Source organism: Silurus meridionalis, chromosome 18 (assembly GCF_014805685.1).
Source record: "Silurus meridionalis isolate SWU-2019-XX chromosome 18, ASM1480568v1, whole genome shotgun sequence".
Classification (NCBI taxonomy): Eukaryota; Metazoa; Chordata; class Actinopteri; order Siluriformes; family Siluridae; genus Silurus; species Silurus meridionalis.
The window spans coordinates 23683582-23700829 of NC_060901.1; the positions used below are offsets into that span (position 1 = coordinate 23683582).

The following is a 17248-nucleotide window of genomic DNA, read 5'->3' on the forward strand; positions in this document are numbered from 1 at the left end:
TGGGCCAGAGTGACTACCAGTATTATTGATTAATAATTTTATTAATGACTTTAAATGTATTTATTATGCCTCCTAATAGATTAGTTTATTGTTTTGTTATACACCATACAAACAAATGAGCATTATTGTTCCACAGATATATAACATATGATAAAAATAATGTTTTTTTTTAAATAACAAAATTTCTTTTTAAAAAATTGCTATTAAAATCAAAACAATTACTTATGAATACGAATATGGTTAATGGGTGAATCCAACAATTAATTACGCTAAACACAATACTGAATCATGTAAATGTGCTAAACGAAATATATATGAACATTCATTAATAAATATTAGATCATTCATACATTTAAGGCATTTAAATATAAAATGCAGCATGCTGTCTAACTGTAAAAACAAACAGCAAGAGGCATCAGTGTGTCACCACTAGAGGCCGCTCTCGTAATAACAGCGGACCGAGAGCCGGAAAAACTATTTGTATGGATTTTTGCCGATAGTTCCAGAAATCAGTGCCTCGATCTGTATTCATAAATAAGGAATTTTTTTGTTTTAAAGGCAACCTTTATTACCAAATAGTGATATGAGTAAAACATATTTTTAAAATTAAAGTATAATATAATAAATATATAATAACGTATAAAATATATTGTAGTAGCACTAATACAGTTATTCACTCTTTTCCTCTGCGCAACACAAATGATGGTCTAAACCAGGTGTATGCAATCTTTTCCACAAAGGACCTGTGTAGTTTCATTCATGCACATTTTCATTCCAACCAAACATGTCCACACCAAATTCTACCTGTTGAATTGACAATTCGACTATCAGGTGTAGCTCCTGATTGGTTGGAATGAAAACCTGCACCCTCAGAAGCCATTATTGGAAACCAGCCCTGGTCTAAGGCATATTAAGAAGGCGAGAAATGTTCAAAAAGAACTCTTCACAAGGCACATCTATTAACTAACATGAACATTACCATGTTTGCGTACACGTCATAAATCCATACGTTTTCTCTGAGTTTGGATGTCTTCTTCTCTTCTTACCTTAGGTAGTGAGAAGAGTTCGGCTGTTTCTTACTAGGTTTGAAGTCTCCTTTACAGCTGTTTCTGCATCAGTTCATAGCTGTTTTTGAACCTACATATGAAATTGATTGAGTAAAAGACAGGAGGTGGAGCTGGAGGTAGCAGAGCTGAAGATGTTGAGGTTTTTGTTGGGAGTGACGACAATGGACAGGATTAGAAATGAGTTTCTTAGAGGGACAGCACATGTAGGACGTTTTGGAGACAAGGTGAGGGAGGCGAGATTGAGATCGTTTGGACATGTGCAGAGGAGGGACATGGGGTATATTAGTAGGAGAATGCTGAGAAAGGAGGAAAAGAGGAAGACCAAAGAGGAGCTTTATGGATGTGGTGAAGGAAGACATGCAGGTAGTTGGTGTGACAGAGATAGATGTAGAGGACAGGGGGGGTATGGAGACGGATGATCCGCTGTGGCGCCCCCTAATGGGCGAAGCCGAAAGAAGAAGAAGTGCAAAGGTACAAATTGAAAACTATTTTCGGTCACACCTCATACTGATCAAAAGATTGTTTACACAGATTACGCCTGTAGATGCTGGTTGAACAGCTCAGACCAGATTTCACATGCTTTGCGTATTCACTTGTGTTATTCAAACGTCACAACTCATACAACTCATAAAATGATAGGGCATGGTGGTCATGATATTTAATCCTTGTAAACACTAAAACATATTCTGGGTAGTTTCAATACACAATGTTGTAAATGCTAAAGATAAATCTTCTGATCAACTACTATCTGATGCTTGGTAAACAGCCTAGAGCACCCCCCCCCAACTATTTGCATTTATTTGTTTGCTGTTTTGCATATTCATTACACTTGTGACTCAAACGTCATAACTGTGTACGATTCGAAACACGTGATGATCACGTGTCCACATACTTCAGGGAAGTGTATATAGAGTAAACTTTTTAGTTTGCATAATTCATGCACGAAATAAATATCGTCTGTTAAAGAATATTTTTATATTTTTATATATATATATATATATATATATATATATATATATATATATATATATATATATATTTTTTTTTTTTTTTTAACCACCATCTCACGAATGTGCGTCTGAGGACTTTTGTATTGAAGTCCCCGGATGTCAAATCAGCCCACGTGTTTCAGTATTCAGAGTATCTCTAAGCGGATCTAGATCTAGAAATATAAATATAAGCATATAAATAAATATATATAAATAAAACAGGGACAGATCGTGCATGCCAAGCTGTAAATACAGCTTATAGAGTTGTAAGTATACCAGCATTGTTCTAATGCTCTCATTCCAGGTGCATTCATGCATCACTGTCTCTGGTATTTTACTAATCTAGATCTTCGCATGTGTTTCCTCCAGAAGACGATGGATGAATTGCCTCAGCTGAAGATTGGGTTTATTGGAGCAGGAAACATGGCTTATGGAATAGCAAAGGGCATCCTTACACCTGGTATATATCTTACTGAATCATTTTGTATTAATGACCATGCTAGACCTTAATGGACTAATATGGACCATTAAAGTGCACATGAAGATGCAAATGCATGTGTTTGATCAGTCCAGTATAGACCACCACCACCCCCCAAAAAACAAAAATTGAAAGGTGCATTGAAAGTTGTGCAATGCAAACAACAGCACCATCTAGTGGTTTGTTGAAAGTATTGCAGGTGATCAAGACGGTATCTAATCATGCTTTTAGACTTCTATAGCAAATCATCAGAATGATAGATTCTAACACGTGGATTATGGTGTAGAGAATATAAGGTTCAAGCTTGTGTGTATTTACAGGGACTTTGACTTGGTAGAAGGTTCACACATTGCCCTTTCGGAAAGGTTTGGACAAACTTGCTCTCTGTTTGTCTTAACCTAGGATCTTATACGAGAATAGACTTCATCAAATTATGTGATGTCTTTGTTCCTGTGTATTGGTGTTGAGAGCTTCACTTTGAGAGATTTGCGTTCCACTCTGGTGTAGGTATCACAGCACTTTTTTGCCTGTCCACCCCGTCCTTGATTTTTTAGGGACCAAAAGCAGTCAAACAGCAACATCCCCGTAAATCGAAAAAAAGCAGTTAATAATACTTGGTTGCAATTCTATTAAGAGTTGACGAAAGCTTTTTGACGTGCAAACTACACGCTTTTTTACTTTTTTAAAAGGTAACTTAAATGCATCCGGTTCTTGATTTTTAGGTTTCAGAACTAATATATCTAAAAGCTGTCCCGACGAGCTGCAGTTGTATGGTGTTGAAGTCTAGAACGGTTGCCATGTTGGTTTGATATTCCTTTTACCAATTAACCTAAGGTTGACTTGCAAAAGATCTTAAACTGCGTCTCCTTGCTTTTTTTTAACAGTATTTCAAAATGTCGCATTTGTGTTTTCTGCGTTATCAGGCGACGTCGTCGCATCTAACGTGACCGTAAGCGCCCCATCCAAAAACAACTTCGCTCGCTTCGAGGTAAATCACAAGAGCATTATTGGTTTCTCTAATTCTATATGATGCAGTATCAAATCTAGCAATTTCACATGTAAGAATCCTGGAGTCTACCATCTCTGGATCATGTCTTGTAAACTGAATTTTTTTTTTTTATCATGTACGTTTCTAGAAAATGGGAGTCACTCTCACACACTCGAACGAGGAAGTTGTTCAGACTTCTCGTTTGGTCTTCCTGGCAGTCAAACCCCATCTTATCCCTGCCGTCCTAAAGGCCGTCTCGGCGCACGTCACCCCACAACATGTCGTCGTCTCGGTGGCAGCTGGAGTCACCCTAGCGACACTTGAGGGGGTGAGCGAGATTTCTATACATACGTTAATAGAACAGGTGAGATCACGTCAGGTTTTAGTCAGCTAAGAAGGAATCAGAGACCGCAGTAGGCACAGGTTTCAGGGGAGAAAACTGGCAAGATACTGGAGTTCCTATTAAAGTGGCAGAAGAATGTATTAAAATGCAACAATATTCTTTAAATCGCCTCGTTTTTTCCCCCCAGCTGTTACCCGGAGGATCCTGTGTGATGCGTCTGATGCCGAATCTTCCGTGCATGCTTCAGGAAGGTGCCCTGGTTCTGGCACGTGGAACAGGGTGCACACAGGAAGTGGCTTCTCAGCTGAAAGATCTCCTGTCTCCTTGTGGACTGGTGGAGGTTGGACCCGAGTCCTGGATCGATGCCCATACAGGCCTAAGTGGCAGCGGTGTGGCTTTTGTGAGTATGGCATTAACTAAAAATCAATAGTGATACCAGAAAAATGTACTCAATTACAGTAGTGAAGGATTTGGACTTCATTACATCTCTGCTCTTTAGCTCCACCCACAGCACGTCTCCAGGAGCGCGTCTGTTTTCGGAAAGTATTGTAAAGCAATGCGATTCTACAGGTATTAGGGATGTGAGAATCACTGATTTGCGTCGCGCGCTACGGAGACCGAGGCGTGTCCTGAGAGTCACATAGAATACAGATTTACATGGCAGAGGTAGAGCTGTAACTTCCTGCAGACACAACAGGAAAAGAACGTCTGATTTAATTTTTTTGCACTACAAAGGCGTGTTTGTGAAAGGGCCATGCGTTAGAAGTTGGACGGCACTTAAACCGATGTCCTCTTTAAACAGTATGAATCAAAAAGTATGACATTTAGATTTTATCACTATCAGATGGTTGAATAATGCTAACGCAGCACATTCGATAGGTATACGTGTTCGCAGAGGCCCTGGCTGAAGGAGCTGTCAAAATGGGAATGCCAAGCGTCCTGGCTCAGCGAATTGCAGCCCAGACCATACTAGTAAGTATCTTTTTTATATATAGCTTCAAATATTTAAAAGTTTATAGTGAAAAATGTTTAACTTGATATTGAGGACTGTTTTGACAGGGTGCAGGTCATTTGTTGCGAGATGGTGAGAAGCATCCAGCACAACTGAAGGCTGAAGTGTGTACGCCAGGTGGGACCACGGTGTACGGACTTCACGCGCTGGAAAAAGGAGGGCTCCGGGCAGCCGTCGTGGATGCCGTCGAGGCGGCGACGCAAAGAGCAAGAGAACTCGGAGGAGCAAAACGTGTCGAAGAAACGAGATGAGAAATGAGACAAAAGGACAAATTAAATCGCAAACAATTTCCTGTATAGCCGGTTGTTTTGTGTTAAACAGAAGAAATAAAGCCAAGAAACACGGTCTGCGCATGATATACTGTACACCACCTTATATACCGTATAATATAGAAACTCTATATAAAGCGTATAGTAAACTCTTTGCACATCTGTCGAGACACCTGGATTCTGTTAAGAAATTTTTCAAATTGCAATTGGTCATGAGTTCAAATCAAGTCAAGTTTATTTCTATTGCGCTTTTCAAAAAGGACATTGTCTCAAAGCAGCTTTACAGAATTGAATAGTTAAGGTGAGCGATGTGTATTTATCCCTGATGATCAGCCGTGGCGACTGTGGCAAGGAAAAACTCCCTTAGATGTTATGAGGAAGAAACCTTGAGAGGAACCAGACTCAAAAGGGGAACCCATCCTCATTTGGGTGACATCAAGAGTGTGATCATAAATCTTTAAACAATACAGAACACTGGAGAGTGAGAACTAACATGAGCACTGGAGTGTAAGTTTATGAGTAATGTCCTTTCTACAGTCTTTTACAGTCATTTGTGGTTATAAAACTAGGAGCTACTGAGCAACTCATAAAATAGCTCAACATTTGTGATCATCACAGATCCAACATCAGCTTCTCCATGCCAGAGCCTTTAAACACTCCAGGAGGTCCAATGTCAAAACTCCACACATGTAGTGGGATCCAATTGGCACTGGTACGTCTCTAGATGGTTTGGAATGTTTGTGAGTTCGGCATCTACTTCTTTAAAATCAGAGCTGTACCAAGTTGCCCCTGCCGGGCCCTTGAGCAAGGCCCTTAATTCTTACCAAGTCAAGTCAAGTGGCTTTTATTGTCATTTTTACTATACACAGTGATACACAGTACACAGGAAAAACGAGACAACGTTCCTCCAGAACCCTGGTGCTACACTAAACAACAACACAGCTACAACACAATACAAGCTTCATAAAGTGCATTGAGTGCAAACAGTGCAGACGAAAAACAGTGCAGACGAAAAACAGTACAGACAGACAACACAAGACAAAACCCAAAATAGCGCCGACCAGTAAACCTACTGTATACTTCGATTATACAGTACTGTGCAAAGAGAACTGTAAAAACTACAACTGGGAGTAAATATAAACAAACACAATGCAGTGCAGTGTAAATGTGGGCCAAGTATAAATAATAATAAATAAATGATGGTGGAATGGAGTAAGATGAATAATGAATGTGTGTACGGTGATTTGTGATAAAAAAATAAAAGTCTGTCTTATTTCTAATATATCCATTATATCCCATTTCAGTTAAAGCACACAACCGATCACCTGGGCTTTATTTGTATTCTAATTAAACCTACAATATGCTAAAACAGGTCTAAAATGTGGAAATTAATTCAATAAAAAACATTTTTATTTGTATAGTGCTAACAATGGACATTGTCTCAAAGAAGCTTTACAGTGATAAAGGGGGAATAAACGATTTTTTATGTTTTTTGCAAACGAGCAAGCCCGTGTCTATTAACAGTTCAGCTTGCTGTACATGACTTTGTTAAAGCCTTGCTTTTGTTTTTCACACCTGATTGAAAATATGTTGATGTCTTTTTTTAGTAACTACAATAGAACTATCAATTCTACACTTTAGGGTTATCTTTAGGGTAAAGCTGTCAATTGGTCAGAGAGCGCACTGGTCAGAGCTCGCGTACCGCATCTGTAGCAAACTGCACAAGCTCAAATATATATTTTTGCCATGCTTCCACACTTGCACGAACATTCACAAGGATGGTTTTTCCAAGAAAAGGTGGACCTGGTGAGGAAATGTCGGCCCGCGATAGTTCGTGGTACTTTTGCCATTTTGTTTCTGTACAAAAACACACACTTCAAATCCACAGGAAAACCGTAATGCATGAAAAAATAAATAGTTAATATTGGATCTTCTGCTAGAGGTGATGTATGTGGGAGGTGCAGCTGTGGCTGCAGTGAAAGGAGACTTGTTGAATTGTGTTTAATGGGTTTCGCGCTTTAGTAGTGGCTTTTAATCTCGCTGTATGTGATTCTTTGATGCTGCGCTCTGTTATACTGTAATTCCTCTATAATATTGTGGATTTTTCTATAGCCATGGTGTCACAATGATGGTGTTAAGAGGTGGATTGGTTTAGGACACCAAGGACACCACTGAAGGCCTGGGTGTGAAATACAGGTGCTACATGGTTGGGTGTCCAGATACTTTTGCTTATACTTTTGCATATCCATTTGCAGCATTTTATTATATTGTATTATATTATATAATAAAAGGATAAAGCAGCTACACGTGGTTAAACGCTGAATGCTCTCGCACCGAGTTCTCGCGAGAGTTCAGCTCACCATATCGAAGGACTATACCATTTATACATTTTCATATGATAAACACGAATTGTTTAAACGTATTTGTTTTTAATGAATACGCAAAATGTGTCTTTTTTAACACGATTTGTTAAAAGCTAATCACTCCTGGTGTAAAAATGCGGTTTCTAAACAAACACTGCAGTAGTCCGGCCCCCCCGGGGGGAATAATGGACTCGCCCGCACAGCCACTCTCTCTTCAGCACCTCACCGCTGTCTCGGCAGGGTCGTCCCGGGTTCTGACAAAAGCGTTTCATTCATAAATCACAAAGTGAGTATGTGTATTTATTTTTCATCCTACGTTAGAATCATTACATTTTTCAAAAATAGACAATCAAAATTTTTTATGACGTCTCTCCTAAATGCCTTTTGAGGAACCTCCGTGTGCCGAAAGTGACGAAATGAATCGAAGGATAAAAGAGATAACGATTATTATATGGCGCAAATCTCGTGTGCTTTCTCACTTTATTATTATCGTCATTATTGATCATTTTTTTCGACTCGAATCGGCTCGAGTCACCGATTTTGAAAGGTGATGTGTCAAAGCTAGGTGTGCTAGCTGAAAGAATTGAGCATGGAAGCGCAACGGGGGGTGTGCGCATGCGCACTCGGTTTGTCTGGCCTTCGTTCATTAGGTGCGCATGCGCACTTAGGGAGAAGGCTGAAAACCAAAAGCCATGTGTCTGAATTGTTTATTTATTTATTTACTTTTCTTGTCATCTTTTGTGATAAGTGCAGTTGATTTTCTTTTCTTTTTTTTTTAAAGAATGTATTTTTTTAAGTAATTAAATTTATATTTTATCTATGATGGGCTAATTAGTGTTTTATATTTATAATATTTGAAGAAAAAAAAGTAAATAAATAAAATTTAAAAAATTTGGTGCTCATGTAGGTTAAATTTACTCTGAATGAGATGTATGATGGTGATTTGGGTGAGAATGAATTCACTGTGAGCTTTAGGCATACATTTTACATGTTACGGCCAAAAGTATGTGGACACCTGATACGTTGGGGTAGAGGTCAGGGGGCCGTGCAGGAGTTTTTCTTCTTCTGACTTTGACATGAGTGCTGAAACAGGTCTGAAGACAAACTTTATAACATTCTAGACATTCTAGGGGTGTAACAGTACACAATATTCCCGGTATTTCGATTTTTAAGTCAGGGTTTGGTTTAATTTTGGTACATTTTAGGAGGAAGAAATCAGTCAATTAAACTATATCATTCAAATTAATTAATAGAAATCAATACATTTTAAAATAAATCAAATAAAATGCCTTCTTGGGTAAATAATATATTATTAAATATAAAAAAAAATCTAATTAATGCAATATCTTTATTTATTATATTGATTACATTGGCTCAAATTAAATTTGAAAAATGTAATAAATAGGAAAATGTAATTAAATAGTTTATATTTATTGTAAATCGACCCCATTTGGGTAATACAGATGTGTGTGTGTGTATGTGTTTTACATTTAATATAGAATTTTCGAAAGATATGCAGTCGATACATTCGGTACACACGTGCGCGAATACGCGTACTTTTGGCCGTGGTAGGGGAAGGAACGTTGTCCTCGTCCAATCAAATCAAGCCTGATTCTGGCTTTATCTGTTTTATTGCCTGCTGCTGCCTGGGTGAAGAACAACCTGAGCACACTTTAGTGCCATTTTGCTTGGTTATTTTCTTGCTCTTTACTGAAAGGTAAGATGGATTCAGGTTGGTATTTGTCCAGAAAAATAGCAAATGCATGAAACTCTAAACATCACCCACACAAGTGCAATAGTGTGCACGCCATAGATTAGAAACATCTGGAAATATAAATTTTTAGCCCTTTTCACTAGGATTTGCATGCTAGTAGTAGTGAAGTTCTCCAACGGGAAAGCGATTGCATCGCCATAGTACATGAATACGTTAGCAGGCCTACGTGGCTCATGAGCTAGACCCTTTTTCACCTCTCTGCATGCATCATCTTGCCTGCTTCTGCATGTGTGCATCTCGTATTCCTTTCATTCTTCTGCTTCGCCGTTATGCGATTACTAACACTTTGCCCTTCGTGGCTCTGCTTGTCTTCTCTCTTCTTCTCTTCCTGCTTTCCGTTTGTACCGGACGCAGCGCAATGCCTCAGAGAGTCGCAATCAATTCCAACGCCGAGGCGAAAGTCACGGCTTGTACCTCCAGCGCGGTCCTACAGGGCCTGTGTTCGGAGCGAGCCGCCGTCTGGTTTGACTGCAGAGCTTACGAGAGGGCGGAAAGCCTCTTCTACATGCGGCTACAAGAGCACCAAAATGGGACCACGTCTTCCTCAAGCACCTCGCGTTCCCAGCGCAGCCTAGAAAAGGCTCCGACCAAGAAGTCTCCTCCGCCCCAATCCAGTGACCACCCCTCGTTCTTTGGCGTTCTTACCCGAAAGCTCTTCGGCCCATACCTTATGCGACGAAGGCTACCGTTCGCAAACTCCGACTCCGCCCACTCCCGCGTCGGCGCCAATCAACGGCCTGCCGTTTGTACCCGTTTTCCTTCAAGGGGTGTGGCTTCAGAAGTCTCTCTACGACCGAGCCGAAGCGACTTTCTACCAGAACGCGTACCTCGCGAACGAGCCGCAGTCCACCCCCGACGGAAAGCAAGCACGCCTCGCCAACAAGACCAAATCCGATAAGGCGAAAGAGAAGAAGCCTGGTGACAACGGGGTCAAGAAAGGAAGCGGCGCTTCGTGCCACTTTCTGCATGCTGACAGCGAGCGGGTGTGGCTCGAGCGGAGTCGCTACGCAGAGGCGGAAACCCGTTTCTACGAAACCGTTCTGACCAAACCCTGCTGTAGCCCTTCAGCGAAGTATGACCTCGAATATTTATACCCACACACACACATTGTACATCCCGATGTTTCAGAAAAGAGTTCGCCCATGCCAAGCTAAATTGGCCGTGCTCTCAGGGTGGGACTCGACGGTTGGCATTCTTTCTCTTCCCTGTCAATCATTGCAACAGTAGCCAATCACAGGTAGACGCTCTTGGGCGGAGCTTCGCATGCGTTTCCTCACCAGATTGTTCTTGGGTTGAGCTGACTGGTGGGTAAGAATTGGTAATTGGCAGGTCCAAAATTGTAACAATTGTTTACTTGTATATAAATATAGTTTGGCACATGTTTTTACACTGGATGCCCTTCCTAAGGCAACCATCCCCATTTACCCGGGCTTAGGACCGGCACTAAGAGTGCACTGGCTTGTGCAACCCTAATGGCTGGGGTCGGTTCCCTGACCGGGAATCGAACCCGGGCCGCAGCGGTGGTAAAACATGCATAAACGTACAGTGGTACCTCGGGTTATGAATTTAATTTGTTTAAGTGGATACGATACTGTTCAGAAACAACTACCGTACTGTAGTATTAAGGAAAACGAAGACGAAAAACAGCGCTAAGGCGGTGCTATCACATGAAATCGAGACCCTAACTAAACTTTTGGAGGCGGGAACGCGTGCCGGAAGAACCGACGTCCCCTCAAAATTCCCTCCGCGATTTCCTGATGATTTGATTTTTGCGCGTAAACCGAAACGAACGCTTTGCCGAATAACTTCGTATTCTGAATTGTACGTATTCGGGGACGTTCGTATTTTTGTTCTGTTCCTCGTAATTTTTTTTCTATGTATACTTAGTTTTAGTAGATGCGCTTCTCTTTTTTGCCTGTGAGTCTGAGAGAGATTTACATGGCAGAGGTAGAGCTGCATCTTCCTGGAGACAGTTTAGGAAAAGAACATCTGGTTTTATTAAAAATCTTTTTTTTTTTTTTTGCACTTCAAATGCTTTATGAAAGGGCTCGGCGTTAGAAGTCAGAAGGCACGTCGGGAAGGGAAAAGCTTCCTTCCTGTTTGCCATTAAGATTGTACTTGCGCCTTCATGGTCAGGAACCAAAAACACAATGTTCTCACCATCTCCATTGTTTAACATCTACCTCAAATTCATTCGGAAATCTGGTAGATGAAGTGACTAGATCATGGAGTTGAGTCATCGAAATAAAGCACCAAGGTCATAGCAAGGTCAAATCTCTGAATGACATTTTTTCAATAGCTTCCTTGCTGTTTGACTGATATTTTGTGGGAAGTTCTGGCACGTACATTACTAACAAGAAGGCCAGGTTGGTAGGAGGTGGAGGTGGTCACACACCTCCTTGCAGATGTTCTGTCTGTGTTTACGGCAAAAAAATATCGGCTTGTCATTAGTCTTTTTTTCTTCTGCTCTGTGTTTTCAGGATGAGCGCAGTGGAGTGTTTGACTCAAGAGAGGATATGGTTCGAAAAGCCTCGCTTCGACGAGGCCGAGCGAAAGTTCTACGAAAGGATGAACGGCCCCACAATCGCTCCTCAGGTAGGCATGCTCTCTTCTTGATGAGTGTTTTTGCATCAAAAAAGCACTTTCTTTTTTTTTTTATTTTATTTTATTTTTTTACACGTTATTCTTTTTATCTTTATTCTTGTTATTTGCAGGACTCGGGTGCTAACAGCATTCTCCAGGACATCGCACGAGCACGAGAGAACATCCAGAAGTCTCTTGCTGGCGTGAGTAGCTCGTGAACCGTTCGTTCGGTCCTTTGTATGCTTTAATAAGACCACCGTTTGGACAAAAATGTGTGTATCACGTCTTCTGACCAACGCGGATCCATCACCGTTCAGTCTTCTGATGGTCAATTTTACATGCACCGCGTTGTCGAAAGTTTGTGGACACCCGATCATAAGATTGTCCGATTTCACATTTAGTCTCCATTTGCTTGGGGAAGATGTTCCGCTAGATATTGTGGAGATTCGTGCTCATTCAGCTACAAGGGCGTTAGTAAAGGCAGGTACCTATGGCGGCGAGGTGGAGAAGCCTGAGGTGCCGTTCCAATTCATCCCATAGTTGTCCAATAGGGGTTTGATCTCTTGAGATCCTCCACTCCAACCCATGTAAAGCATATCTTCATGGAGCTGGCAGGTGTCCCAATACTTTTGCTTTTTGGTGTACAAGAAAAAATCTTATTGGCTTTTCAGAACCTGCAGACTATCGATGAAGAGGTTTACTCATTATGTTTAGTATTGGAGATTGAGAGTTTAATGATTGTCATTAGACTATGGCTAGATGTGTTGTGAAATTTGAAGGTTATGAAGTTTTTCGGAGTGTGGGTGTGTGTGTGTGTGTGTGTGTGTGTGTGTTGCCTATTCTCGCTGTCCTTCTCAGCCCTTATCTTTACACGTGTTCTCTCCCTCAGTTGAAGACGACCTTGCAGCCAACTACAGGCTCAGCTCATAAATCCCAAACCCCTTCCCTCAGTGTAAGCGTGTGTTTGTGTGTGTAACCTGTTGCAACAGATTCGGTCCAATCCAGTCAACCTAAATTCTTTGTTGATGAGTGCCGTGTTGTGGACGTTCTTGGTTCTTGTCGTTTGCATGCATTTGTCATTGCTCAATTGATTATTCCCACAAGACCGAATAAACTATAAGACTAAAAATAAAGTGTTGATGTGTCTCATCTGAATGTGTGTGTGCTGTGTAAAGGCCGACCGATATTTAGGATCCTACATGCCGATAAGCAATTAATCAACCAGTAGGTTTAAAAATGGTTACTGGATTAAAAAAACCCAGCAACAAACAAAATAGTAAAATAGTAGAGCGTTTTATTCCAAAAAAATTGCACAATCGACTGAAGTTAATAAAAGCTTTAGTAGTGTTGTTTGTTTCTCGATTTTAACCACTGCTAATGCATTTTGAAAAGAACTTTAACTCGTCAATGCACTCTGAATGAGGTAGTCTCGCATGTTAAAAAAAATCAGCATGCGGTGTCAGGGATTCGCCTCTAGAGGCCGCTCTCGTACTGTAAAACAATAACCCGAAAAAACTATCTGTATTGGGGTTTTTTGCCGATGATTTGGCGAAACTGACGAATCGGTCGACCTCTAGTGCACACACTTTGTATGTCTGTTGAGTGATCGGATCACAAGCAGTCGGTAATGAGTACAAACCGGGTCTTCTGCACGTCCTACTGGATCTTGTGATCCCTTATGTGCTTTCTCGGTTACACGAGATCCCCAAATGAATATTTCCGGTTTTTATATTTATCTCTGTGAGATTGGTGTATTGTATCGATCCGACCCGGAGAGCATGGCCAATTTAGTGTACACTGAGACCTACACAAAAATGTTCTCACACACTGATTCTACATAAGTGTACTGTATGAGACCCATATGACTGCTTTTAACTCGATCACGTGAGACATGAGCGAGGTGTGTGCATGCACGTGACACCGATGCACGTTTATCTTTCTCTCTAATTATATTTCGCACTAAATCGGATCCTTTGTGCGTTTATAGTCAGCAGGAGGCGGTAGTGCTGAGCACGGGGAACTTCTCACACGCATGACGAAGCTGGAACTGGAGAACCAGAGTCTACAAAAAAGTACGGGAGACGGGTGGACATGGACATGATCAGCTTTTGATGAGACTGAAACAGGAAATGTTGAACATGGAGTTGAGAATACGTCCTTTTTTTTGACTCCTTATCCTGTTATTCATGCAGTGGTGGAGGAGTTGCGTTCTGCTGTATCTCACCTGGAGAGTCGAGTCTCAGTCCTGGAAAAAAGCCCAGCGACCCCGGCAGCGGCGGTTAACGGGATTGCGTCTGTGAGTTAACGTAGATACGCTTTTAGATGTTCTGTACTGTGGAGGGCTTCCTAACATGCTTTTTTTTCTCACAGAAGACCGCTCCTCCTGCGGAAGACGAGGACGATGATATCGACCTTTTCGACAGCGACGAAGAGGTGGACGAAGAGGCGGAGCGTCTGAAGGAGCAGCGGCTGCAGGAGTACGCCGCCAAAAAGGCCAAAAAACCCGCACTCATCGCCAAATCGTCCATCCTGCTGGACGTCAAGCCTGTACGCCTTTCATCCAATCATACACTCCACGATATATATAGGGTCGTACGATAATATCGTAATCGTCATTTTGTAACGATTTGAAACGATACAATATATCGAGTCTACGGAGGCAGAAAATTTCATATAGCTAATCAATATCGCACGAAAAGTGAAATTTTTTGTTTATGTTAGAGTATTATAAAATAAAAAATAAAGAGAGTGCGATGCGGAAACTAAACAAATTTGCAGTCCGTCACTTAATACGTTCCTGAGGGAACTCGGATTTCAATGAACAAAAAATTCAATGAACACGTGGACCGAACCGAAAGCCCTGTAAGTGAAGCGGTTCGGAAACAAATATAAAATTAAATCCTGATTTCCGTTGCCTGTTACCAGCTAAAAATACTAATTAAATGATGCACACAAAATGGCTTTATAACGGTAAAAAAAACGACCATAAACGGTAAAAAAATCAATTTAAGCGGACCACCAATATAAAGAATATAAAAAATTGAAGGGTCATCTGTCCTCCGTGGTCCTCAATGTACCAGCACAATAACATGCTCAGCAAAATATCGTTATTCATAAAAATAAAAAAATAAAAAAAATCGGAAAAGAAATATCGAGATATAATTTTTTTGCCGATATCGAACACCCCTACACTAAACGCTGCTTTGGTCCTCCAGCACATTTGACCACAATGACGTAACTGTTATCACGTGTCATTCTCAGACTGTACTTATTTTTTATTTTTTTTTGCAGTGGGACGACGAGACTGACATGGCAAAAATGGAGGAGTGTGTGAGGTCCGTCCAGGTCGATGGGTTGCTCTGGGGGGCATCCAAACTGGTCCCGGTTGGTTACGGTATCAAGAAGCTGCAGATCAACTGCGTGGTTGAGGACGACAAAGTGGGAACAGACCTTCTGGAGGAGGAGATCACAAAGTTTGAAGACTACGTAAGTATAAAGTTGTAGTGTGACTAAATATATATAGATATTTTTTTAATATTCAATAACCAATGTACACTATATGGACAAAAGTTTGTGGACACCTGACCATAAGATTTCCATGCAATTTTTGAACATCCCATTTCACATTTAGTTCCTGTTTGCTCTTATAATAACTTCCACTGTTCTAGGAAGATGTTCCACTAGATTTTGTGGAGATGTGTGCTCAATCAGCTACAAGGGTGATGTAGGTGAGGAAGTGAGGAGGCCTGGGTGCTCTATAGCAGGAGATCTTCCACTCTAATGTAAAGCACATCTCCATGGCGTTTGCTTTGTGCACATTATCATACAGGTCTGAGTCTCGTATTTGAACTTTGTGGTAACAGATTTGGAAGGAACCACAAATTGCTGGAAGCGTCTCAATACTTTTGTCTATATAGTGTACTTGTAAACTCCAACTATCTCCATATCCTACAGATAATGGGCCAGATTTGAAAAACAAACAAAAAAAAAAACAATGCTGACATTCTTCATACACGTGAACACCAGTAACCTGTAAATTACCATATTGAGATTTGGCGCCGCCCACAAAACTCCATAAAAGGCAACATTCACATTGCTGAAACGATGAGTCAATGGTAACAGAATGAGGGCATACGCGCGTGTCCATAAATGAGGCGGATGCGATTCGTATCTCGACGCATTGAAGATACATGATGCAGTAGCTACCGATACGATTTCGATTCGATTCAACGCGATGCAAAAAAATATATAAACCAGATTAAATAAAAACCAGGACGATGCAGCTCTACCTCTGCCATGTTGATCCGTATTCTTCATACTCATCATATTGGTCATAAACTATTGGTCACTTTCTGAATAATAAAAGTGTAGCGCGTATAATCATGTATTAAAATAAACGTATCGTTACCTTTTATGTCGACGCATGTGTGTATTTTGATGTGTGTTTGTGTTTTTTGCAGGTCCAAAGTGTGGATGTAGCAGCTTTCAATAAGATTTAAAGCACTACCATCGACACTACAAGTCCTGCTGCTGCTGCAAAAAACAAAAAAACACCGCATTTGACAATAAAGAGCCCTGACTTTATTCTGGACTTTTTTCTGTTGTGCTTTTGACTGTAAAACACATGCTGTATATGTACTCATTTCTCCTTACTGTATTCCAGGCATCACGAATAGATTCGAAATCGCAATCTAGAGAGATAGTCAGGATTCCACGATGACGCCGAACCAAAGCATTCGTTAAAATTGTTCGTTTTGTAACTGTAGAAGAATTTCATGAACTTCATCAGTCGGATCCACTGCTTTCACCTTCACGAACTGTTCCTGTTTCTTTGAACACATTGTAAACACATGGTTATTCCTTTTTACATATAAACTACATTGACAAAAGTTTTGAACGTCGACTTGAATCCCCAATTAAAACCTCCAATCTTCTGGAAAGAAGTTCTTCTAGATTTGGATATTCAGCAACAAGTGTTAAAATCAGGTACTCATGGAGGTGAGGTGAGGAGGCCTGGAAGTGCTGTTCCAATTCATCCCAAAAGTGTTCAATAGGGGGATTTTTGAGCTCTGTAGCATCATCATGCTGGAGCGGGTTTGGAAGTGATGTCCCAATACTTTTGTTCAAATCTTCTTTGATTGGTTTAAATTCAAAGCTGATCAATTAAAAAAAGATTCAACACAATTTCAACCTTTGCTTTAAAGACCAGTGTTTCAAATCCTTGTTTAATCTTCTACATGAACACGATCATCAAAGGAAAGTGTATTTATTCACATCAGATATCTACTTATTTCAACCAACATGATGCTCCAGATCTCCACCTTCTCCCCAATGCTCTTTTACAGATCAGATTTTAGAGTGAGTGATGCTCTTTTTTTCTCT

General features: G+C 40.7%; 2 protein-coding genes across 8 annotated transcripts; both read left to right on the forward strand.

Moving 5' to 3' along the window:
- The first annotated feature begins 2162 nt into the window (after nucleotides 1-2162).
- On the forward strand, nucleotides 2163-5222 carry pycr3 (pyrroline-5-carboxylate reductase 3). 4 transcript variants are annotated; one of them, XM_046873439.1, is made up of 7 exons: nucleotides 2163-2322; nucleotides 2426-2516; nucleotides 3458-3522; nucleotides 3671-3850; nucleotides 4053-4265; nucleotides 4745-4837; nucleotides 4925-5222. In XM_046873439.1, the coding sequence occupies exons 2-7, from the start codon at nucleotides 2432-2434 to the stop codon at nucleotides 5126-5128; spliced, it is 840 nt and encodes a 279-aa protein (XP_046729395.1). In that variant the 5' UTR covers nucleotides 2163-2322; nucleotides 2426-2431; the 3' UTR covers nucleotides 5129-5222. The 4 variants fall into 4 exon arrangements, with proteins under 4 accessions (XP_046729395.1, XP_046729396.1, XP_046729394.1 ...); XM_046873440.1 differs by having other exon boundaries at nucleotides 2173-2322; nucleotides 2429-2516; XM_046873438.1 differs by having other exon boundaries at nucleotides 2175-2322; nucleotides 2403-2516.
- Nucleotides 5223-7653: 2431 nt separating this feature from the next.
- eef1db (eukaryotic translation elongation factor 1 delta b (guanine nucleotide exchange protein)) lies at nucleotides 7654-16450 on the forward strand. Of its 4 annotated transcripts, XM_046874009.1 has the most exons (11): nucleotides 7722-7795; nucleotides 9166-9226; nucleotides 9638-10355; nucleotides 11764-11878; nucleotides 11998-12069; nucleotides 12756-12818; nucleotides 13854-13938; nucleotides 14059-14162; nucleotides 14237-14413; nucleotides 15158-15352; nucleotides 16327-16450. In XM_046874009.1, the coding sequence occupies exons 4-11, from the start codon at nucleotides 11765-11767 to the stop codon at nucleotides 16363-16365; spliced, it is 849 nt and encodes a 282-aa protein (XP_046729965.1). In that variant the 5' UTR covers nucleotides 7722-7795; nucleotides 9166-9226; nucleotides 9638-10355; nucleotide 11764; the 3' UTR covers nucleotides 16366-16450. The 4 variants fall into 4 exon arrangements, with proteins under 4 accessions (XP_046729964.1, XP_046729967.1, XP_046729965.1 ...); XM_046874008.1 differs by lacking the exons at nucleotides 9166-9226; nucleotides 9638-10355 and having other exon boundaries at nucleotides 7654-7795; XM_046874010.1 differs by lacking the exons at nucleotides 7722-7795; nucleotides 9638-10355 and having other exon boundaries at nucleotides 9208-9226.
- The last annotated feature ends 798 nt before the right edge of the window (nucleotides 16451-17248 follow it).

What these genes read in the sequence shown, in the direction of transcription:
- pycr3 (XM_046873438.1), top strand. Translation starts at nt 2,411, where the DNA reads ATGTGTTTCCTCCAGAAGACGATGGATGAATTGCCTCAGCTGAAGATT. An exon ending in ACAACTTCGCTCGCTTCGAG is followed by an intron (nt 3,523 to 3,670) that starts GTAAATCACAAG and finishes GTACGTTTCTAG; the next exon opens with AAAATGGGAGTCACTCTCAC. An exon ending in CCCTAGCGACACTTGAGGGG is followed by an intron (nt 3,851 to 4,052) that starts GTGAGCGAGATT and finishes TTTTCCCCCCAG; the next exon opens with CTGTTACCCGGAGGATCCTG.
- eef1db (XM_046874008.1), top strand. Translation starts at nt 11,765, where the DNA reads ATGAGCGCAGTGGAGTGTTTGACTCAAGAGAGGATATGGTTCGAAAAG. An exon ending in GCCCCACAATCGCTCCTCAG is followed by an intron (nt 11,879 to 11,997) that starts GTAGGCATGCTC and finishes TGTTATTTGCAG; the next exon opens with GACTCGGGTGCTAACAGCAT. An exon ending in CGGTTAACGGGATTGCGTCT is followed by an intron (nt 14,163 to 14,236) that starts GTGAGTTAACGT and finishes TTTTTCTCACAG; the next exon opens with AAGACCGCTCCTCCTGCGGA.